Below are 25,845 nucleotides of genomic sequence, written 5' to 3' on the forward strand. Positions count from 1 at the left end.
AATATTAAGATTATATGCAAATTTTAAAATGTATCATAAAAGGATATCTTAAAGAGGAATGTGCATATACTGTGCAGTAAAATGCAAAATGTAAAAATTTGATAACAATATGAGACATTAAATCATGGAAGTTCATTCTTCTCAAAGAGAAGAAATGGGAATGTAATGGTATGGAACATATAGAGGGCCTCAGGGTAAGCATGGGGCATTTGTGTTTTTCTTAACAGTTTTCCTCTGTGAAAAAGAATTGAAACCATCATTTCAATATCAAAACAAACATAATATTAATTAACAATGCAATGCTAATGTATAATGTTGAATACAACATGAGACATTAAAATAGTTCATACGTGAAATGGACTACTTTATTATCCCCATGGTCACCAGAAATACTTAAAATGGAGCTATTTAACTTTTTTTCTCTGAATCTTTCAAGGTTTTTAAAAAATAGGTTTTTGTTGCACTAATTTGTTTTTTTTTTTTTTTGATGCAAAAAACGAAAACACAATCCTAAAGATTTTAAGCAATAAGGAATATATTTATAACTCTCTTGGTATTTCTCGTGGAATCTAAGGTTAGGTTTGGAGATTCAGAAGTGAGGATACTTCCTACACCCTGTTTCTTTTCTACCTAGCGAGTCTACTGCATATTCCATTGCCCTTTTCCTTCTTCCTGAATCCAAGACTTCTTGTAAATTTTCTTTTTACCTTTTTAAAGATTTATTTATTTATTTATTTATCTCCCCTTCCCCCTTCCCCACCCCGGTTGTCTGTTCTCTGCATCTTCTTCGTCCGCTTCTGTTGTTGTCAGCGGCACAGGAATCTGTGTTTCTTTTTGTTGTGTCATCTTGCTGTGTCAGCTCTCCATGTGGGCGGCGCCATTCCTGGGCAGGCTGCACTTTCTTTCGTGCTGGGCGGCTCTCCTTACAGGGTGCACTCCCCTACGTGGGGGACACCCCTGTGTGGCACGGCACTCCTTGCGTGCATCAGCACTGCGCAAGGGCCAGCTCCACACGGGTCAAGGAGGCCCCGGGTTTGAACCGCGGCCCTAACCACTGGGCCAAGTCCGCCACCAACTTTCTGGTTTCACTGTGGACAAATTATGACCATTAGCATATCCTGATTATTACACCTTACAGTTATTTGATTCCAGTGATGACAACAATGATAATTTATTTGGTGAGGATTAGGTATTTCTATGCTTTGGTGTATGTAACATACAATGTTAAAATCTTTAGAACTTATCTTTATAGAAACTAAGAAAAATTACCCAAATGCAAAATGATTGGAAGCATAAGACCTGATATGTAATATCCATGTTTTAAAGGAAGTATGACTTTACTGAGGAATCCAATATTTAAAAGATCATTAAGTTATTCATCATTTAAAATATGTTCATTCATAAGAATATTTTTATTATTTAGTTATAAGGACCATCCTAATTATGTGGGAGCAACGTATCATGGAATGGCATGCAATCCAAACTTTGCTGCAGGAATTGCTCTGGTATGCATTTTTATTTCTTCAGCAATTATATCACATTTAAGAGTTAACATCTATTTCTAGAAATAAAATTATATGCAGTGTATCCTTCACATAATTTTGTCAAATATTTATAAAATGCTTATTTAAAGTTTGAAACTCAAAATTTTTTTTAAAACAAAAGAAGTTCCATTCACATGGTACTACACTAGTCTTCCATTTAATTTGACTCTCATAAAATTATTTTTGAGTTCGAAGCTAATTGTGAATTCAATACTTTAGAATCTGATTGTATTTTCCAAGTGTTCACTTGAAAAATAATATAGTTATTGAGACAATGTTCCAAATATTGAAAATGTTTTTGAATTATTTTGGAATTTAATTCAATAAAAAGTTAAAAAATATATGATTGGGTTGATCTTACTTTATTATACTGAAAACCATTTGTTTGAAAAGAACTGTTACTCACAAAGAGCAACACAATTTATTTCATTTTTTCCCCAAGATCTTAATAAAATAATTAGTTTTCATTTATCATTTTCTGAAATTTGTAACTGTATTAGGTAATATGGTCAAAAGTGCTTCAGAAGATTGAAGGTGTGAAAAAGTAAGTTAGACAACAATGCTGCTCTTCTCTCTCTTTTTTTTTCTACTTAGTATGCCAAGTCGGTAACTTTAGAGGCATTTTCAGTTGTTATGGCACAGTTGCTTGGAATTAGTCTGGGATTAACATATGATGATGTCTACAATTGTTACTGTCCAGGAACTACCTGCATAATGAATCCTGAAGCAATGTAAGGTGATACTTTGGTCCAATCTACATCTTCTCTTGGAAAAATATTTATATTAGCCATTGGTGTATAATCTCTTGCAAAAGAACTTGATTATTTTTATTAAATATATATTTGTTTATATAAAACTTGTTATCAAACATGAGTATAAGTTGTTGAAGGAAAGTGCACTAAGTAGTTCTGAATGTTATGGTATGGAAAGAAAGTGGATGTTGATGATGACTACCTGGAGTTAATTAGGGTCTTAAGTGGAAATTCCTTCCTTCCTTCCTTCTTAAATTTGTAATGAGGATCTACTGTGTCCCAAGTGTAGTGTTAATTGGCCTTACCAAGCAACAACAATAACACACACACAATAACAAAAACCCGAAAACAGATAGATTTGTCCTAAATATGTTATTCCATTAAGGACAGAAAATATAAAATAGACATAAGAATAAACAAAATAAGAATTGCTTGCAACAGATGCCAAGAAAGAATAGTAAGGTACTATTATGAAGACTATATGGAGAGAAAGAATTGTATCTGATAAGGTGGTTTAGGTAGTATGTCTACTTATATTGAGACCTGCAAGAGAAGAAATTAATCTGGTCATATAAAGAGCTTGTTGAAGAGCTTTTCAGGATCAGCACTTAAAATGATACTTGCATGGGAATTAGCTTGAGATACTCAATGATCATTTGAAGGAAAGCAATTGAGGGAGGGAAAAATTAAGTAAAAGACAATGGGGCTAAAGAATGATGTCAGGAGAGGAAGTCCATGATATTAATATAGGAAAGGGAGGAAAGAGCCATAACAAGCAGTCATGATATGCGAATTTGATTTCATGATAAATATAGAAAATTGTATTTTAATAGGTTTATATAGTAAGAATAATAAAAGATTATCTTGTAAAATGAATGTAAAATATATCAGGGGAGAAAAACAGTGATATTTTGGAGATGAGGATTTTTATAATGAACTAGTTTATTGGAATGAAAGAAAGGGAGATGTCAAGAATTATTTTTAGGCTTTTGGGTATTATATCTTATTAACAAATGTTAAAAGGCCAATATTTTAAGCAAGATTAAAAGTGGGAAGAACTTCAGACATTTTGTATATGTTGAATTTAGGGTATTCTTCATCATTCAAATAGAGTTGTTACTTATATGGGTTAAATAATGGATCTGGTTCCCAAAAGGCAAGAGATTTAAGATGTGTGATCCATCAGCATATTTTAACTGGAGTTGAAAACATGTAAAAAGATGAGATTGTTTAGAAGTTATAGAATAAAAAAAGGTGGCTTAAGAGCAAGCTTTGAGTAACTGTCAGATTTACAAGTTGAACAGGGCAGAAAAAAGCAACACAGGGTGAGAAGGAGCAGAAGAAACTGGTAGTACAAGAACGAGATAGTATGGAGGCTTGGAAACAGGGAGGAAGGAGTTTTAAATACGGGGAGAAAATGGCAACAGTGAGGTAAAATCATCAGCATGATAACCTCTCCAAATTCTCATACAAAGTAGAACAACCAGGAAAACACACAAACATACAACAAAAGACCATACTACATGTTCCCCAAACATGTGTATGTATATAACATATAGTGTAACAAATTGTGGGACTAATCCATTGACAAAAAAAAATAATACAACTGTGTAGGAGGTGGGAGAAGGGACACAAAAGTATTATTGAAAACCTTACAAACCAGGGAACCCAGAAATCAGTAAAGTAATCTGCCCCAAGACCTGGCTGTCTTCACTAGGTCTGGAAGATCAGGTACATTGTGCCATAACAGGAGACTAATGTAGTGGGGATTTTGTGAATTGCAGCTGAGAGCAATGGCACTGTGGAAACTTCTTAAGATGGTAGTATGGCCTTGGTCTGTGTCTTAAGAAATCTGATAAAAGTGATTATATGTACCTCCCAGAGCATGGTTTTATTCTCTACTAACAGGAACCAGTGCATGTTGGGAAAATGACTGATTCCAACACTTAAAGAAAATACAAACTGGAATATCTTATCTCAGGAAATAAGGAGGTGCTCAAAGAATGATGGAAATTTATCAAAGGGAAAAAAAGTCTATCCGAAGGGGTTCCCACTGCTCAAATCTGGGGCAACTTGAGTGTCAAAAACAATATTGATAGTAACAGATTATAACCCGTTGGGTAAAATAGGAAAGTGTGAGTCCATACTGATATGAATGCATATCCAAGACAGCGACCTTAATCTCATCATGAAGAAACATCCCATGTACCTAAATTGAGGAACACTACCAAATAATATCATAAAACATTTAAAGGTCATACAAGTCAACAAAAACATAGGCAAGTAAACTAAGGAGGCATGACATTTATATGTAATGCTTTATTCTGAACTGGATCCTTTCACTACAAAACTCCAATACAATGACATTTGTGGAAGTATGAGAAGAGTCTGAGGATTAGAGTTGTTAATGTATAATCTTTAATGTATTGATTTTGATGGGTCTATTGTGCCTATGTAGGAGAATTCATTTCTGTGTAAGGATTACACAGAAAAATATTTAGAATTATCAGGGCAATGTGTTGGCACGTTATTAGTAACTCGGTCAGGAATCAAAATTTATTCTTTATATGATATTTCCATTATTTCTGTGGGTTTGAGTTTGTTACAAAATCAAGTAAAAACTCATCAAACAGTACACTTAAAATACAAGTTGATAATTATAAAAATAATCTAGAGCTAATATGTTTCATACACTTCTGTATTATTTTAATTGATTAATTTTGTTACCAAAGAACACGTGATTTTTTCATTAACACAATCAACTGTCTTTTTTCCTTCAGTTTTCCATATAAACTTCCCAGTATGTTCTGTTTTCTTAATGTATTGATGCTTCTTATAATAATGAACATAATAATAGTTGGAAACATTTAAATAGGGCTTATTATGTGCTTAAGCATCTTTCTGTGTTTTAACTCATTGTCACTCATGTAAATTGCATGACTACCACAGAAGGACATTTTCCACCCCATCTTAACTTCTTCTGGTAGCTAGATGTTGTAACCTGACTGAAGTATTACATCAAATTTTAGTAGAAACGAACTTATTGCTTTTATTTATTTATCTTATTATCTTATATTCTTATTCATATAGGCTACAGAATATTTGGTCTAGAAAATTAGAATTGAGGCACACTAAATTGCTATTGATTTAAGGACAAGCACATTCTATGGGGGCAAACAACTGTATTAACAGTAAGATTTAAATACAAACAAACCATATAAGGCCTTTATTGTTTACAAGATTTAAAAACAAATAATATTGCGAAGTAAGACCAACTGGGAGTTTTAAAAAATAGTGAAACATGGAACAGATTTCTATAAAACAAAAGATATGTCTCTCTAAACACCTATGGTTTCCCAAGGAAATTCCTTTCTTTTTTTTTTTTCCCTACACTTCAAGGAAAACGTTTTTTTAGATACTTAGATAACATAAATGTTACAAAGAAAAATGTAGATGATTCCTGCGAGGCTCACTCCCTCCCCCTCCCACACTTTCCCACATTAACAGCATCCTTCACTAGTGTGATACATTTGTTAAAATTGATGAACACATTGGAGCATTGCCACTAAGTGTGGATTATAGTTTACCTTATAGTTTAAACTCTCTCCCACACAATTTTGTAAGTTATGACAAGATATATAATGACTTGTATCTGTCATTGCAGCGTCATTCAGGACAATTTCAATGTCCTGAAAATGCCCCCATATTGCACCTATTTTTCCCTCTCCCATCCCTCAAGACCTCCACATCCATGATAAAAGTTCTTCCATTGCTAGAATAACAGTAAGTCTATAGTAGAATAGCAGTAAATCTCCTTAAATCCATCGTTCATTCCCCTATCCTGAAGATTCTGTTATGGTGATGCCCACTCTGCCTCTAATTGAGAGGGGGCTTAGATCCCATGGGGCAGATGTATGGGACTATCTTGCTTGCAGTTGCAGACTCTCTCTGTTCCTTGGGATGGTCATTGTCAATCATCATTTCCTTGTTAGTTGTCCTGGGTGAGTTCAATGAATTCAAGAGTAGGTGTTGCAACTCTGTTGAGATTCAGGGCTCGACTGGCAAATGGAAAGCCCAAAGATTTAAGTCTCTTGGACATATACCTATCAACTCTAGTACTAACTGTAGGTTCAATAGAAGGGGTGGAAGAGCCATGTGTAGGGAAACCACAACTGAGTCCAACTCTGTCACAGTGGGAAGCATAAATTCCAAAGTAGGGCCCACTGGCAGGGCACTAAACTCCTGAGTATCTGCCCTGCCTATCGTGTCTGGATATCTCCAGAGTCCTCAGGAGTGCTGCTATGTGAGTCAATATTTACTGTGGTAGTCAATGAGCTCCTGCTGAGACTTGCCTGAGCGTAACCTCTGGGATGACCTCCCGACTCACTTTGAAGTCTCTTAGCCATATAAACTCATTTGTCTTTGCCCTTTCCCACTTTCGTCAAGGTGTTTTTCCATTTGCAAAATTAATTTCTATTTTCTTGGTAGTAGTAAAATTAAAAAGTAAATTGGAATCAGAATTGAACATATATTAAGTAAATGAAAACATTCTTGCTTTGCCTCATCTAAGTGAAGTAGTATAGAACTTACATTACCTTATTGTGTATTACATTAATATTGACTTTATTCCATTTATCTGAGGACTGTAATTTAATTTTAGACATTCCCATGGTGTAAAGTTTTTTAGCAGTTGCAACATGGATGAATATAAACGTACAGTGTCACAGCCTGCATTTGAATGTCTTCAGATTAAAACACCTACAGAAATGGTTTCTAAAGTAAGCACAAGTATTTGTGGCAATGGAATTTTGGAAAGTACAGAGCAATGCGATTGTGGCTTACCAGAGGTTAGTGACCAATATTAGTAGTATTTCAAAATATTTGTTTTTTAGTTATTCATTTAGTATTATAAATATCGATGCAGTGTAATAGGGGAAGATCTTGTTTTTCAAATGCTGCTCTAGTGTATCGCATATCTAATACAAGGATATATGGACCATGAGACAACTGACTCATCCTGGGTTTGAACCTTGTAAAGAATTGAATGTGGGGTAAGTTCAGACTGGCATAAAGATTATCTTCATTATATAGTCATTAAAAATGATACCACTCTTCTGTACTCTCATAACTAACAAGATAAAAACCAGTAGCATCAATAGCCTAATCATCACTTGAATCGTCCCCTGAATTCCTCCAAAATGATTGCATTTATTCACTAGGTTTCTGAATGGTTATTGTTTACTTCCCCATCTATTGCTCTCAGGTCTTGCATCAGTGGGGACTTCATTTATTTTAACCTGGTTTCACAGAATTGGATTAATCATAATTCTTGGTTCATTAATATAAATGAAAATGACTTAAGAAGGACATAACAATGATACATGCATTGCCCTACTCTTCTTTATTCCTCTTTCTTTTTCTAGTCAACTGGTAAATGCAATCCAGAATTTTTGTTCAACAACATATTTTATAAAATTTTATTATACTTTCATTAGCTTTCCCTTTAGAACATTATAAAAGTATAGCCTAATATTCTGACACAATCTGTGCCAGCCAAAGGTACCTGCAGTTACTTGGATAGGCTGGTGCAGGGCCCACAAGCTTCCTCTCTGCCAGAGGTGAGGCTGAAGCCTAGCTTAGGGCTGCAGGCCAATATGGGTGAAAGAAACCAGTTCCTATCATTACTGTAATTTTTGGTCCTGGCTTCCCCTCACCTGGGGGTGGAGTCAAAATGGTGGCCACTGGCCTCTTTCTGACCAGGGCAAATTCACACCCCAGCTGTTCCTAGGGTTATATCTTAGCCAGCTGATTCTACCATTCAGTAGCCAAAATCAGCAGCCAACTATCTCCTCCTCTCCTGTTTCTGGGAAATGGAGCTTCCAATTCCAGCCACACAATAGCTCCTGGGGTGGCTCTGCCACCAGAGTAAGATAATCACCAGCCTCCATGGCTTGGCTGGTAATTTCGTGGAGAGGCTGGCGCAGGTCCCTGCAGCTTCCTCCCTGCTGGAGGTAGCATTGGGGGCTAGGCTAGACTTGCAATCTGACCTGGATGGAAAGAAGCCTGTCCCCACCAGCACTGGGATCCCAGTCCACCCCACATCCCCTCATGCCAAGTGTGGAGTTAAGATGGCAGCTCCTGGCCTCTTTCTGACTTTGACAGGCTCAAACTTTCACTGTTCTCAGGATTATACTTTAGCCCACTGAATTTACTCATCAGTAGCTGAAGTTGGTGCCCAACTGTCTCTTCCTCCCCCCTTTTTGGGAAGTGGAGCTGTCAATTCCAGCCGCAGAACAGCTTCTGAGGCAGCTTGTGCTCCAGTGGAGGATGGGCACTGGCCTCCAGGGCGTGGAACACTCTACTTATGAGTCTTCTCTGCAGATGGGCAGTCTCCTCCTTCCATTCCTTCAAAGATGTTGCAGGATGCTCTTCTGACCTCCTGGAGCCCCCAGTCAAGTGTTTCAGCTAGCTGCAGATAGCTCTGGGTGTTTACTACCTGCCCTGTAACAGGAGCTGACTCTAGGAGCACCTTACTCTGCCACCATCTTGCTGGTTGTCCGAAGTCTTTTTCCTTTTTAAATGTAATGATTTAGTGCTATAAATGGCCCTCTCAGCACTGCCTTGGCTAGATCCCATAAGTTTTGGAATGTTGTATTTTCATTTTCAATCTCTTCAAGATATTTCCTAGTTTTTCCTGTAAATTCCTCTTTAATTTTCTCATTTCTGTGTTTTCTATTCCCCCTCTGTTACTGATTTCTAGTTTCATTCCACTGTAGTCAGAGAATAGACATTTTGTCATTTCAATGTTTTTGAATTTATTGAGACTAATTTGTGATCTGACATATGGTCCATCATGGAGGATGATCCATTTACCCTTGGGAAGAATGTGTGTTGTTTCTTGTTGTTGGGTGAAGCATTCTATATATGTGTTTTAGATTAGTTGGTTTAGAGTATCATTCGAGTCTTCTATTTCCTTATTATATTCTGACTAGATGTTCTATTCATTTTGAAAGTGGTGTATTAAAATCTTTGGTTATTAACATAGACCTGTCAGTATCTGCTTTATATGTTTTGAGGCACAGCTGTTCAGTGCATATATAGGTATAATTGTTATGCCTTCTTGTTCAGTTGTCCCATTTGTTACAGTTTATGACATATCTGACATTAGTGTAACTTTCTCTGCTTTCTTGTTTACTACTTACATGTATTTTTTTCCTATCCTTTCATTTTCAATCTCCTTATTTCTTTGAATTTAAGGTGAGTTTCTTGCAGACAGCATATATTCAGGCTATGCTTTTTTATCCATTCTGCCCATCTCTGAACTTGTGATTGGAGAGTTTAATCCATTTACATTTAAATTCTTTACTGATTGTGTGGACCTTTGTTCTGCCTTTTTGCTATTTAGACTTTCTATGTCTTATGCCTTTTTTGCCCCTCAGTTCTTCCCTTAATGTGTACTTTTATATTTAGATTATTTTATTTATGTGTTGTACCATATTGAATGCCTTTTCTGTTTTCTCTGATTATGTTTTTAAATCTTTTTTTTAAAGATTTATTTATTTATTTCTCTCTCCACCCTCCCCCTCCCCCTTGTCTGTTCTTTGGGTCTATTTGCTGCGTGTTCTTTTTGTCGCTTCTGTTGTTGTCAGCGGCACAGGAATCTGTGTTTCTTTTCATTGTGTCATTTTGTTGTGTCAACTCTCTGTGTGTGTGGTGCCATTCCTGGGCAGGCTGAACTTTCGCACTGGGTGGCTCTCCTTATGGGGCGCACTCCTTGCGCATGGGGCTCCCTTACACGGGGACACCGCGGCATGGCACAACACTCCTTGCGTGCATCAGCACTGCGCGTGGGCCTGCTCCACATGGGTCAGGGAGGCCAGGGGTTTGAACCATGGACCTCCCATGTGGTAGACGGACACCCTAACCACTGGGCCTAGTCCACTTCCCATTAAATCTTTTTTCTCTGTGGTTACCATGGGGTTAAAATTTAAAATCCTAAATCTATATAAAAATCATATTTGGTTTGATAATAATTTAACTTCAGTAACATACACATATATTGTTTCTATACCCCTCTTCTTAAAAAATACATTTTACCACTTATATCTTTGTATATCATATGTCCAAAACTATAGCTTTATTATTACTTTTTATGCATTTGCATTTTTAGCACCTGTAGCAAGTATTCAGTGGAGATACATACTTACTAATACACTACAATAGTGGCATTCATAATTACTGAAATGATTACCTTTAGCACTGGTCGTTTTTCCTTTAGGCTACTTTGAACACTGTCTAGTGTCCTTTCTTTTTAGTCTGAAGAACTCCCTTTAGCATTGCTTGTAGGGCAGTTATGGTGTTGATGTACTCCCTCAAACTTTGTTTCTTCTTCTTAATATCTCCCTCAGTTTAGAGAAAAACATCTCATTGGGTATAAAATTCTTGTTTGGAAGTTGTTTTCTCTCAAACTATGAGTATTTTCATCTACCACCTTCTTAACTCCATGGGTTCTGATGAGAAATCATCGGTCCAGGTAATTGGGACTCCCTTATATGTAACACATTGCATCTTTTTCTTTGCATTCAATAAATGATGGGTTCTATTTTTCTTCATGTTTGTCATATTTGGTGTTCTCTGGGCTCCTTGGATATGCAGATTCATGTCTTTTGCTAAGTTTGGAATGCTTTTTGTCATTATTTCTTTGACGTCCACAAGCTAGCAGTCAGGAAGGGAAGATCACAAGCAGGCTGGAACCCCATGAACATCGAGTCAGCACCACACAAGGATGGACTGAAACCCTTTTCCATTCTTGTTGCCCCTGACCTTGATAGGACCATTTGCCATATAACTGAACATATACACACCCTTTGACCAGAAGTCAAAGAAACTGAAATAAGATTCAGGAGGAATCTTCACTCCAGTGACATCAATTAGCAGATCAACAAAATTGCTTGTGTTATGGAATGACAGCTGCTTCCCTTCTGTTCTCCAGCCCTGGAGAGAATCTCTTTTGCAGCCACCTTATATACCAATCTTGCTCAATCTCTTCCAAAAAAATTGAACATAAAAGAATACTACTATTATGAAGCCAACATCACCCTAATACCAAAACCAGATAGAAATACTACACACACAAAAAATACAGACCAATATCTCTAATGAATATAGATGCAAAAATCCCCAAGAAAATACTTGCAAACCGAATCCAGAGCACATTAAAAGAATTATACGTGATGATCAAGTAGGTTTTATCCCAGGTATGTAAGGGTGTTTCAATACAAGAAAATCAATTAGCGTAACAAACCACATTGATAAATTGAAGAAGAAAAATCACATGATTCTCTCAATTGATGCAGAAAAGGCATCTGATAAAATACAGCACCCTTTCTTGAGAAAAATATTCAAAAGATAGAAATAGAAGCAAACTTTCTCAATATGGTAAAGTGCATATATGAAAACCCTACACCTAGGTTTGTACTTGATGGTGAATGACAGAAAGCTTTCTAACTGAGATCAGGAACAAGACAAGGATGCTCATTGTCACCATTTTTATTCAATATTATACTAAAAGTTCTGACTAGAGCAATTAGGCAAGACAAAGAAATAAAAGGCACCCAAATAGGAAAGGAAGAAGTAAACCTTTCACTATTCACTGATGACATGACCCTATATTTAGAAAATCCTGAAAAATCCACAACAAAGCCACTCGACTTAATAGACTAGTTCAGCAAAGTAGTAGCATTCAAGGTTAATATGCAAAAATCAATAGTGTTTCTATATACTACTGATGTGCAATCTGAGGAGGAAATCAGAAAAAAAATTCCATTTATAATAGCAACTAAAACAATCAAATATTTAGGAATAAACTTAACCAAGGACATAAAAGACCTGCATTCAGAAAACTACAAAATATTTCTAAAAAAATGAAGACTACTTAAATAAATGGAAGGACATTCTGTGTTCATGGATTGGAAGGCTAAGTTTTGTTAAGATGTCAATTCTACCCAAACTTATTTACAGATCCAATGCAATCCCAATAATAATCACATAGCTTTTTTGGCAGAAACTGCAAAGCAAATAATCAAATTTATTTGGAAGAGTAAGAGGCCCCAAATAGCAAAAAACATGTCTTAAAAAAGAACAAAGTTGGAGAACTCTGACTTCCTGACTTTAAAGCATATTACTTAGCTACAGTGGTAAAAACAGCATGGTACTGGCATAAGGGACAGACAGATTGACCAATGGAACCGAACTGAGAACTTGGAAATTGACTCTCACATCTACAGTGAAGGGATTTTTGACAAGGCTGTTAAGCCCACCCAGGTGGGCCAGAAGAGTCTATTCAGCAAATGGTCCTGGGAGAACTGGATAGCCATATCCAAAAGAAAGAAAGAAGACCACTATCTCACACCTTATGCGAAAACTAACTCAAAATGCATCAAGGATTTAAATATAAAACATCCATAAAACTCCTAGAAGAATACGTAGGAAAACATATTCAAGATCTTGTGATAGGCAGTAGTTCCTTAAAACTTATACCCAAAGCATGAGCAACAAAAGAAAAAAACAGATAAATGGGACCTCTTCAAAATTCAACACTTCTACACCTCAAAGGACTCTGTCAGAAGGGTGAAAATGTAGCCGACTCAATGGGAGAAACTATTAGGCAATCACATATCTGATAAGGGTTTAACATCCATGATATATAAAGAGATCATACGACTCAACAAAAGACAAAGTATCCGATTAATAAATGGGCAGGGAAGTGGCTGTGGCTCAATCAGTTGGATTCCCATCTACCATATGAAAGGTCCTGGGTTTGTGTCCCGGGGCGTCCTTGTGAAGGCTGTCGAGCACTGCCTGGTGCTAGTCACCGAGCGCTGCCTGGCCCACAGACGCCACAGAGCACCGTGGAGAGCTGACTCAACAAGGTGACGCAACAGCAACAACAAAATAGGGAGACACACAAAAACACAGAAGAGCATGCAGCAAATGGACACAAGAGAGCAGACAGCAAGCAAGCCACAAAGGGGAAGGGGAAATAAAAATAAATACAGACACAGAAGAATGCACAGCGAATGGACACAGGGAGCACACAGCACACAAAAAGCCACAAGGGGGGGGTATAATAAAAAAAATGGGCAAAAGACTTGAAAAGACAACTGTCCAAAGAAGAAATACAAATGGTGAAGAAACACAAAAAGAATGTTCAGTATCACTAGAGATTAGGGATATCCCTAATGCCAATGAAAACTACAATTAGATATCATTTCACAACTATTGGACTGGCTGATAACAAAGTCTGAAAACTGTAAATGTTGGAGAGGATGTGGACAGATAGGAATGCTTATTCACTGTTGGTGGGAATGTAGAATGGTACAACCACTGTGGAGGACTGTTAGGCAGTTCCAAAAGAAGCTGAATATAGACTTTCCATGAATCCTAGCAATTGCATTGCTAGGTACATACCCAGGGGAACTGAGCCAGTGATACAAATAGACATCTGCACACCCATGTTCATGTAATGTTATTCATGATAGCCAAAAGTTGGGAACAACCCAGGTGTCCGTTCAGTGATGAATGGATATACGAATTGTGGTGTACACAAATGATGGAATATTGTGCAGCAGTAAGAAGAAATGAAGTTGTGAAACATATGACAACATGGATGAACCTGGAGGACAATATCTTGAGTGAAGCAAACCAGACACAAAACGACAAAATACTCTATGATTGCCCTGCTATGAGCTAAATCTATTATGTGAAATATAAATATATTACGTGAAATTTGAATATGGGTAGAATTGCATATATAAGACCATTTTTCTTTGAAGCTGGACAAATGCAAGTTAATAGTAGAAAATGTTAATATTAGACGAAAAACCCCACATTTTTCCAAGTAAAGGAGGCCAGACAGGGTACTACATATTGTATGATTCCATTTATATAAAATGTAAATGTAAATCAATTTATAAATATGAAAGTATATTAGTGGTTATGTAGATCTGAGGGAGGAATGCTAAGTTGTGTAGAATTTTCTTTTTTGGAGTAATGAAACTGTTCTAAAATTTTGAGATGATGAATGTACAACAATGTGATTTTACTAAAATCCATTGATTATGCACTTTGGGTAGAGTAGCTAGAAACAACACAGCTATGTACAGTGGGGGAAGCATAGAGAGATTGAGAAGCGAGGAAATTTTTTGTCTGATTTTTGTTTATTATGATTATTGAAATAATTAAAATTCTCTAATAATGATTGAAGTGATGGACACACAACTATGTGATTATACACTTTGATTGTACAAAGTGTATATTGATTGTACACTTTGGGTGAATTGTATGTTTATTACTATATATCCATAAAACTGATTTGTATAAAAAAGAAACCATAATCTATGATTCATTGATGTGATGTTCAATAGTGGGAAATATTTGTTGTGATAGAAATCAGAAGGTTACATAATTATTCGATTCAGTTGGAGGAGAAATGTAGGAAATTTCTGGGTTGATAGGAATTATTATATATCTTGTATATATTTGTCAAACTCATTAAATTGTATATCTACAATCTATGTATTTCAATAAATGGAAATTCTACCCCATCATCAAAATGATGCACCCATAAGTTATCTGTTACTATATAGTTACTAAATCTCAGTTGCTATGCTGTATAGCATAGTAAAACCTCATGTGAAATATAAATATGGGTAATATTGCATACGTAAGACTTTTTCTTTGTGACTGAACAAATGTATGTTAATGTTACAAGGTGTTAATATCAGGGGGGAAAACCCCACATGATGCTAAGTAAAAGAAACCAGAGGCAAAGTACTACATAGTGTATGATTCTGTTTATATAAAACGTAAATATAAATCATCTTATAAAGATGGAATTAGATTAGTTGTTATGTAGGGTTGGGGAAGGATAGCAGAACTGTGAGGTGATGGCTATGGGGTGTGGAGTTTTTCTTTTTGGAGAATGAAACTGTTCTAAAATTTTTTTGTGGTGATGAATGCACAATACTGCAATTTTACTAAGAACCATTAATTGTACACTTTGGATAGATTGTGTGGCATGTGATATATCTCAATAAAAATGCTTTATAAAAGTTACTGCAGAGGGAAGCAGACTTGGCCCAATGGATAGGACGTCCTCCTACCACATGGGAGGTCCACGGTTCAAACCCTGGGCCTCCTTGACCCGTGTGGAGCTAGCCCATGCTCAGTGCTGATGCGCGCAAGGAGCGCCCTGCCATGCAGGGGTGTTCCCGCGTAGCGGAGCCCCACGCGCAAGGAGTGCGCCCCATAAGGAGAGCCACCCAGCGCGAAAGAAAGTGCAGCCTGCCCAAGAAGGGCTCCACACACACGGAGAGCTGACACGACAAGATGACACAAGTACAACAACAAAAACGTTACTGCAGAGATAAATACCTCCTTTCATAGAAATGAATACAAAGCAGAGAGCTGTAGAAGCACCAAATAATACATTAAAATTCCAGAAAAGATCAAACTATTTTTATGTGAATTGAACTGTACCAACCAATCTTTTCTCAAAGGGATGTTTTAGAAAATGAGTTTGGACAGAGGATCAAGTTTAGTGTAGGATGAGAATCTCTACCAAAGAGAAATCAGAAAAGCTTTTAGTGGTTGTGCTGGGTGCAGTGATACTTCGAACACTGGAAGGACTTCACACATATATTAAAGAACATTTGGGTGTTTCTGATTTGGACTATTAGGAAAAATGTAGTCAAGGAACATTCATGTATAGATCTTTGTGTGGGCATATGTTACCACTTCTCTTAGATAAATACTTAGGAGTTTAATTGTTTGGCCATATGTTAATTTTACTGATAATTCGTAAGAATTTTCCAGGCTGTTTTCTATATGATGATATCATTTTATGTTTCAGCCATCTATTTGAGAGAGCTGCCTGTTCCTTATACTTCCCAACGTTTGATATTGTCAGTATTTTTTATTTTAGTTATTTGAATATGTACCAGTATCTCATTGAAGTTTTAATTTGATTTACCTAGTGACAGATTATTGTAAGCATGTTTTCATGTGCTTATTGGACATTCAATGTCTCCTTTATTTTCTTAATGTTGTCTTTTGAAGAGCGTAAGTTTTTAATTGGGTCAAGTCCAGTTTATCCATTATTTTCTTTCACATGTTGTGCTTCTTATGTCTTTCCCAAGATTGTGAAGAATTTTTCTTATGTGTTCTGCTAGAAGATAAATACTTTTAGATTTTATGAGTATATCTGTGATCCATTTCATGTCAATTTCTGTGTTTCTCTTCAAGTAAGAACTGGATATCCAATTCTTCTAGCCCCATTTTTTGAGAAAACTATCCTTTTCCCATTGAATTCCATTGGTACCTTTATTGAAAATCATTGGATCATATATCTTTATCTCTTGTGTTCCATTGATCCAGATATTCTATCCCACACTAATTCCAGCTCTCCTTACAAAGAGATCAAGTATAAGAATATAAGTCTTCCTACTTTTTATTTTGTATCAGGATATATGGTGCAATTTAAGTTTTTGCATTTCCATTTAAAACTTTGCTGAGATTGATTGGAATTGTTTGGCACCTATAGATGAATATCTAAACAACTGACATTTCCAACCCATGCACTTCGGAAATTGCTCCATTTATTTGGGCTACCTTAATTATTTAAGTTTAATCCTAAGCATTCTGGCATTCTGTTTTTTAATGTTATTATAAAGTACATATATTTTTTCCCTAAAGAAACATTTATTGAATGATGATTTGTATGGGATATAAAAAGGATTATACCATACCATATAACATTCCTTACAGTAATTACTTTCAATTTTTTTGTTTTGTTTTTTAATTTATTGAAGTATATCACTCATACATAAACATATGTAAACAATAAGTGTATAATAATAGTTGTGAACTTACAAAACAAACATATATAACATCATACAGGACTCTCATAAGTCTCATAAGTCTCATAAGTCACCAATAACTTGCATTGTTGTTAAACCTTTTTAACTAATGATTAAAGAGCATTGTCAAAATATTACTACTAAGCAAAGTATTTTTCCCTGAACCAATCCTATTATTATTATCTTTATAGCATTTATATATGAACATACATAAACAAGTGTATAGTAGAAGTTGTGAACCTACAAAGCAAACATGCATAACATCATACAGGGGTCCCATACATCAACCCTCCACCAACACCTTGCATTGTTGTGAGACGTTTGTTACAAATTATTAAAGAATATTGTCAAAATCTTACTACTAATCATAGTCCTTATCTTACATTTGGTATATTTTCCCCCCAACCCACCCTATTATTATTTTTTAAATATATTTTTTATGACAGAAGTTGTAAACTTATAAAACAATCATGCACATGTGCAGAATTCCCAAACAACACCCAATGTGGTGTGTTTTGCTAGAGATAAAATAATATCATCTGATTGTTGCCATGTCCATAGTGTACATTTGGCTCACATTTTCCATACTGCCTCAGTATCAACCCAATATATCTTTTGCATAGATGCAAGAATATTATATTATTACTACTAACACAGTCCATAGGTCACTCCAGCTGTATTTTTCCCATGCTTCTCCACATTCCCAACACCCTGCAGTAGTGATACACATTTGCTCTAGCTAACAAAGGACACTCTTGCATCTGTACCATCAACCACAATTCTCACCCACCTCTTGGTTTACTGTGCTATACAGTTCCTAGATAATTCTCTAGCATTCTGTTAATTGGTATTTATATAACTAGACTACCATGTTCATTCAAATCCCCATTTACAAACTAGCTGTTACTCACTGTGTGTTGCCATCTACTCTATACATTTCCACACTTTTACTAGTAAAGCTAATTAAAACTTCTACATACATTAAACACCAGTAGTCCACTCAGTCTTCCTCTTATCTCCTTTAAGAATCTACCACCTACCACCAGGTCTTGAAGATACTTTTCCAATAATTTCTTCTACAAGTTTCGTGGTTCTTGCTTTTATTTTTAGTTTTTTGATCCATTTTGAGTTAATTTTTGGATAAGATGTGAGATAGGCGTCCTCTTTCCTTCTCCCAGCTATGGATGTCCAATTCTTTCAGCATCATTTGTTGAATGGATTGTTCTGCCCGAGCTCACGTGACCGTACCAGTGAGGGTCTGTTTCTGAATCATAAATTTGGTTCCATTGGTCTATTGTGTCTGTCTTTAGGCCAGTACCATGTTGTTTTTACCACTATAGGTAGGTATTATGATTTAAAGTCTGGAGATGAGGGTTCCCTTTTCATTTTTATGATGTTTCTGGATATTAAGGACACCTTATACTTCCAAATAAATTTAATGATCGTGTTTTCAATTTTTTCTTTAAGGCTAGTGGAATTTTTATCAGGATTGCATTCAATCTGTATATAAATTTGAGTAGAATGGACATCTTAATGATATTTAGTTTTCTAATCCATGAGCATGGAATGTTCTTCCAGTTATTTAGGGCTTTTTCGATTTGTTTTAACCTTGAGTTGCAGTTTTCTGAATATAAGTGCTTTACAGCATTGGTTAAGTTTATTCCTGACTATTTGAGTTTTATCTGTCATATTTTATTTTCACCACTCTTCTGATACTTTTAATTACTTTTATTGATATAATCTTCATTTCTAGACTCTCTTCCAGGCCCCTCTCTCCTGTCTTTTCTTTCCAGTCTCTAGCACACCATTTAGTATTTCCTGAAAATCTGGTCTCTTGCTTAGAAGTTCTCTCAGTTTCTGTTTCTCTGTGAAAATTCTAATTTCACCCTCACTTTTGAAAGACAGTCTTGCTGGATATAAGATTCTTGGCTGGAGGCAAGCAGACTTGGCCCAGTGGTTAGGGCTTCCGTCTGCCACATGGGAGTTCTGTGATTCAAACCGCGGGCTTCCTTGACCCGTGTGGAGCTGGCCCATGCGCAGTGCTGATATGCGCAAGGAGTGCCCTGCCATGCAGGGGTGTCCCTCACATAGGGGGGCCCCACGTGCAAGGAGTGCACCCTGGAAGGAGAGCTGCCCAGTGTGAAAGAAAGTGCAGCCTGCCCAGGAATGGCGCCGCACACACGGAGAGCTCACACAGGGGGATGACGCAACAAAAAGAAACACAAATTCCCGTGCCGGTGACAATAACAGAAGCGGATAAATGGAAGAACGTGCAGTGAATGGACACAGAGAACAGACAGCTGGGATGGGGTCGAGGAAGGGGAGAGAAATAAATAACATAAATCTTTTAAAAAAAAGATTCTTGGCTGGAAGTTTTACTCTTGTAGTATCTTAAATATATCAGACCACTGTCTTCTTGCCTCCATGGTTTCTGGTGAGAAATCAGCACTTGATCTTATTGGATATCCTTTATATGTTATGCATTGCTTTTTTCTTGCTGCTCTCAGAATTCTCTCTTTGTCTTTGGTCTTTGACATTCAGATGAGTATGTGTCTTGGAGTTGGTCTATTTGGATTTTTTCAGATGGAAGTCCGTTGTGCTTCTTGGACAGGGTATCTATGTCCCTCAATAGGGTTGGGAAATTTTCTACCATTATTTTTTCAAATATTCCTTCTCCCCCAGAAAGCTCTTCTTCTGGGACACCCATGACATGTATGTTTGCATGCCTTTTGCTGTCTTTTGTTCCCTGAGACCTTGTTCAATTTTTTCCATTCTTTTCTTCATTTCTTCTTTTGTATGTTCACTCTCAGAGGCCATTTCTTCAAGCTCAGCAATCCTTTCTTCTGCTTCCTCAAATATGCTATTATATGATACCAATTTTTAAAATTTCATTTATTGCACCTTTCATTCCCATAAGCCCTGCTATTTTTCTATGTATGCTTTCAAATTCTTCTTTGTGCTCATCCAATGTCTTAATCTCATCCAATATCTTAATCTCTTCAGCCATCTCACTGAATTTATTAAGGAGATTTGTTTGAACATCTATGATTAGTTGTCTCAACTCCTTTATGTCATCTGGAGGATTATCTTGGTCCTTTAACTGGGCCATGACTTGCTGTTTCTTGGTGGGGATTGTAATTTTTTGTTGGTGTCTTGGCATCTGGCTTACTAGAATATTTTTTCTGGGTTCAGTTTTTCTCTTTAATTTAGGGCTTCCTGCCCTTTCTTCCTTGCTGGTTGTGCAGTAGAAGCCAAGCATGTAGTTGGTGCTGTAATCTGTGGAGGCTCAAGCTGCCCTCATTGTGCCAGGGACCAAAGAAGCTTCTCCCAACTTTTTCCTTTGCCAGGAGTAGGGACAGAGTCACAGCTGTGTGGACTAATCCAAGCACAGGCCTAGATTGTAGTTTCCCAGAGAGACTGATGAAGCTTCACATCCCTTTCTCCCCTGCCTGAGGCAGGGATGGAGCTGCAGGTGTGGGCAGCAATCTATGCAGTGCAGGTCCAAGTTGACTGCCGTTGCCCTGGTAGACTTCTGATTTTCAGTCTATGGCAGCCAAAGTTACCTGCAGTTATCTGGATAGGTTGGTGCAGGACTCCTCAGCCTCCTCCCTGCTAGAAGCAGGGCTGAAGCCTAGGCTAGGGCTGCAGGTTGATCTGTATGAAAGAAACTGTTTCCTGCCACACTGAGAGTTTCAATCAGCCTGGCTTCCCCTCAGGCTGTGGGCAGAGTAAAAATGGCAGCTACTGGCCTCTTTCTGACTTGGGCTGTTTCATACCCCAGCTGTTCCCAGGGTTATCTCTTAGCCAGCCAAGTCTACCAATCAGTAGCTGAAATGGGCAACCCACCATCTCCTTCTCCCTGTTTCTGGGAAATGGAGCTTCCAATTCCAGCCACAGAATAGCTCCTGGGATGGCTCCTGCCACCATAGTAAGATAATCACCAGCCTTCACGGCTTGGCCAGTAACTTCCCGGAGAGGCTGGCGCAGGTCCCTGCTGGAGGTGGCACTGGGGCCTAGGCTAGAGCTGCAATATGATATGGATGGAAAGAAGCTGGTCCCCACCGACGCTGGCATTCTCAGTTCACCCTACTTCCCCTTGTGCCAGGCGAGGAGTTAAGATGGTGGCTCCCAGCCTCATTCTGACTTGGACAGGCTCAAACTTTAGCTGTTCTCAGGATTACACTGTAGACGGCTGAATTTACTCATCAGTAGCTGAAATTGGTGCCCAACAGTCTCTTCCTCCCCCGTTTCTGGGAAGTGGAGCTTTCAATTCCAGCCGCGGAATAGCTCCGAAGGTGGTGTGTGCCTCCAGTGGAGGATGGGTAGCAGCCTTTGGGGCGTGGAGTCTCTACTTATGTGTCTTCTTTGCAGATGGACAGTCTCCTCCTTTCACTCCTTCAAAGATGTTGCAGGATGCTCTTCTGGTCTCCTGGAGCCCCCAAACAAGTGCTTCAGCTAGCTCTACAGAGCTCTGGGTGTTTGCTAACTGTCCTGTAGCAGGAGCTGACTCTAGGAGCTCCTTACTCCACAACCGTCTTTCTCTCTCTCTCACTACATATGTTTTCCATCTCAACTTGCAGTTTTCTCTTCAAGCAAATAGAAATAGAATTAAACATGAAAGTTACCGACTAATTCTATGAAGCCAGTTTAATTAATCTTACTTTAAATGACTGAATAATATTTTGGAAAATATCTGCAAAATGTCTAAATCAAGAAGGAATCTCAATGAATGTATGAAAAGTATGCTTTTTAATATTTTCTAGAAATAGGGAAACATTTCAGTATTTCATTAAAATATACCATTACATCCCCAAATAGAGAAAATTTGTAAGATATTAAATTCTGGAGATATTTGAATAAAGTTTAAGACATCTATGAGCAAAAGAATTCCTTTGATTCCTCCCATTTCTCAATGATGAATCACTTTTACCATTTTACAAGGTTCTTACTTCTATTCTCATGGTGGGATTCCATTCTCAAATTACATGCCATCAAAACTGACTTTTCTAAGCCCAACTTTAAGTTTAGATCTCCATCATACATTGAACACTGTCAAAACTTGATCTCCACCATAGTCTTTCTTTTGGAATCTATTTTTTTTGAATTTTCCCTTTTGTGTCATGCATGAATTTCTGTTGGATAAAATCTTTTTGGATAAAATTCTGTTATCCAATATTAATATTAAGTATATGCTCAGTCTTCCATTTAACTAAATACTCTTGATGATTTGATATAAGTATTTCCTTGAAATATTTGTATTTTGAAGCCTAATGCACTCTTCTTCATAATGAAACATGAAAATGGAAAACAATGAATAAAATCTCATGTCAATATCAAAGCATGTTATAATAAAGTTTGTGATACTTTAATCTTTGCAGATAATATGTAATCAAAGATATTATACCAAATTTTATATATAATTTTACATGATAGTCAGATATCACAAACAAAAAAAATATCATTATTTCATAAGTGCAACTGATAAATTTTGCTACTCTTTCTGGGGAAAGATACATTTTATTTTTAAGATTTATTTATTTATTTCTCCCTCCCCACCCTCGTTGTTTTGTGCTTACCATCTGCTCTCTGTATCCATGGGTTCTGCGTTCTTCTATGTCTGCTTGTCTTCTCTTTGGGCAGCATCGGGAACTGATTCTGGGACCTTCCAGAGTGGGAGAGAGGGGCTCAATCTCTTGCACCACTTCAGCTCCCTGGTCTGCTGTGTCTCCTATTGTCTCTCCTCTGTGTGTCTCTTTGTTGCGTCATCTTGCTGTACCAGTTCTCCATGTGTGCCAGCAGTCTGGGTGGGCCAGCACTCCTGTGTGGGCCAGCACTCCTGCGCTGGCCAGCACTCTGTGCAGGCCAGCAGTTCATGTGGCCCAGATCTCCTCTTGGGCTAGCTCATCATTTGGGCTGGTTTGCTTTCACCAGGAGGCCCCAGGAATTGAACCTTGGACCTACTACAAGGTAGACAGGAGACCAATTGCTTGAGCCACATCCACTTCCCAAAAGATACATTGTTAGAGCCTCTCAGGCAAATCTTACTTAAAACAAATCAAATAAAAATAAATGTAAAAATATTAATAACATGAAAATTTTAAACACAATACAGCTACATGTTTACATGGAAGGTTTTTTCTATTAACTCAAAAATAGAAACTACGAATAAAAGATAAGTAGATCTCATTCTTAATATCAAAACTTTTCAATAACTACCTAAGTTGTCATGAGAAATTGGGAAAAGTACTGATAACAAATATTACTGCCTAGAGGCTAATACTGTAAATGTAATAGCAGTGCCTACATATAAGAGGAAAACATAAGGAAAAGAATGTCCCAACAGAAATATGGGCCTAGAAATAAACTAGACTTTTCAGATATGTAAGAGTTTCAGTACATAATTAATAAAATAATAAAATTGAAACAGAAAAAAAAAAAACCACTGGTATTTTTGCCTATCTTTTTTCCCAATTTTTAAATATAAAACTCAGCCTTGTGAGGCAGTCACTCATGCAGTGAAAATTTAACTCTGTTTAACTTTTAGGGCATATTTAAAAAGCACTTAAAAGTTTTATACTCTATGGCCTAATATTTCTACTTCTAGAAAATCAGGGAGCTGAGCAAATAAAAATGACCAAAATAGCCTTTTTGACATATTATAAACAATAATAAAACATGATTATACTTTAGAAATCCTTATATTGTTATTTCTATGAGTGATTATATATTTCCCCAAATGATATTTTGAGAACACTTGATAATATGGCAATGCTTATGATATAATCAATGAAAAAAGGAAGATCTAAAATTTTGCATTACCTATACTTATGCACGAAAGGATGATTGAATGATAGTGTGATATTTTGAGCCTGGAATTATGAGCAATTTCTTTAGCATCCTTTTTCCCATAAAGAAAATACAAAGTTTAAATCAGTGGTTTTAAAAAATACAGAAATGAAAGAATCATGAAGTAATTTAATTAACTTAGAAATACCCTTTAGTATATTTTGAGATTAAGTAAAATATTTTGTGACCGAATATACCTATAATTACCTTGATTGTGTTTGCTTTTAGAATTGTCGATATAAAAAATGCTGTAATGCTAAAGAGTGTCGTCTGATTGGATCTGCAGAATGTGGCTCTGGACCATGCTGTGAGCCAAATTCTTGTTTGGTAAGCTTTTAAAATGTGACAGTGTATTCTTTTATGGATTTTGGTGTCCTTATGCATTTTATTTACTTTTTTACATATCTTTCAAATATTTTACTTTATATACTTTGGGGTGAGCATTTTTAATTTTTGTCTACTTCATAATTGTATGACTGTTTACTCCATGTTCTTAAATATTTTGCAGAGCATGATATTTGGAAGATATATGTTATTCTACACAGGGTTAGACGATGAAGATATTTCTATTGTAGTCTTTTGTTTTCAAGTTCACTAGTTTCTTGTTATGGTAAAAGACAGACACCAGTTTCCTAGACAGCGGGTTCCAGAATTCAGAGGATGTCCTTAGGTTTCTTTTAGTCTGTTTCTTAGCTTTGCTTTAGACTATCTAGTTTCATTCTCTATCCAAGTACCATTCAGTTCACAGTACAAGATTATTTGGGTGCTATGAATTATTCTTGGTCATGCCCAAAGGCAACTCTTCATGATCAAACAACATAACAAAAATGGTAACAAACTACACAAAACAAACTTGACTTTCATTGCTGGGGTAAACAATACAACAATAATACAGATTTGCAATTTAAAAATGGGGAAAAATGAAACTGTAGAAGTCAGTAATATGAGGCAAGTAACAAATACTGAAATACAGCTTTGACTGAAAATGGAAATGGATTGCGTCCTCATTTCCCTTGGGTAGTTCTTCCATTGGATTTTCCTCAATAGCCATATCTGAGAGGAGAATTGGATGGGATTTGTCTTCTGTGGATTGTTTTAGTTCAGCATCCCACCTTCTGTGAGGCACTTTCGGAGATTTAAGACAAACAAAAAAGCTGATTAGAGAATGTTAATTACCAGGTTCATTTTTTCTCTGTTGATAAAAACCACTCCTAACATTTTTCTACTTTGTTCTATGCATATTATTTTTCACTTTATAGGTTAGTAAGCAAAAGAAATGGTCATTTATTTGGAAGGGACACTAGTGTAGCAGCAACATCCTAGGGTTTCTATTCCTTAGCAATAGGCCATATTGCTTTTCCCTTCTCCATAGCTCTCATTTGGGTCTTTTTCACCCAGTCATTGGGCTGATGCAATAGGGCTTTTCTAAACAGTCCATAGATCTCTAACTACATCGCAAGGGATAGTTCTTTAAAATGGAGATAATCGTTACATTTGGTAGAATGAAATTTCATGGTACAAGTTGCAGGGGAGAGCTTCAGGGATGAAAAGTCAGTGTGTTGCCTTAGATAATATTAATTTTATTTTTAGGAATGGCATGGAGTTTGGCTCCCACTACCTTCAAGGCTCACAGAGATCTGACACTCTGCTGTCTTCCATTATTGGCCATAAGTGTAACAGGCTTCTTTCAGTAAATTTTCTTCCTTCTCTACATTGAAATAGGTCCATTACCAGCTAAGCTTGCTTAAAAATTTGAGATATAATCTGATATTTTTCTAATAAATT

General features: G+C 36.7%; 1 protein-coding gene across 3 annotated transcripts in view; it reads left to right on the forward strand.

Annotated features, from left to right (window-relative positions):
• Positions 1-25,845, forward strand: part of LOC101438304 (A disintegrin and metallopeptidase domain 3-like) — a 116,545-nt gene that overhangs the window by 54,754 nt on the left and 35,946 nt on the right. For all 3 annotated transcript variants that reach the window (XM_058289867.2, XM_071212665.1, XM_058289868.2), the window contains exons 10-13: positions 1,424-1,505; positions 2,139-2,275; positions 6,957-7,143; positions 24,289-24,387. In XM_058289867.2, the coding sequence (XP_058145850.1) occupies positions 1,424-1,505; positions 2,139-2,275; positions 6,957-7,143; positions 24,289-24,387 (505 nt within the window). The remainder of the gene's footprint in view (positions 1-1,423; positions 1,506-2,138; positions 2,276-6,956; positions 7,144-24,288; positions 24,388-25,845) is intronic.

This window comes from Dasypus novemcinctus, chromosome 29, assembly GCF_030445035.2.
Source record: "Dasypus novemcinctus isolate mDasNov1 chromosome 29, mDasNov1.1.hap2, whole genome shotgun sequence".
In the NCBI taxonomy this organism is placed as follows: domain Eukaryota; kingdom Metazoa; phylum Chordata; class Mammalia; order Cingulata; family Dasypodidae; genus Dasypus; species Dasypus novemcinctus.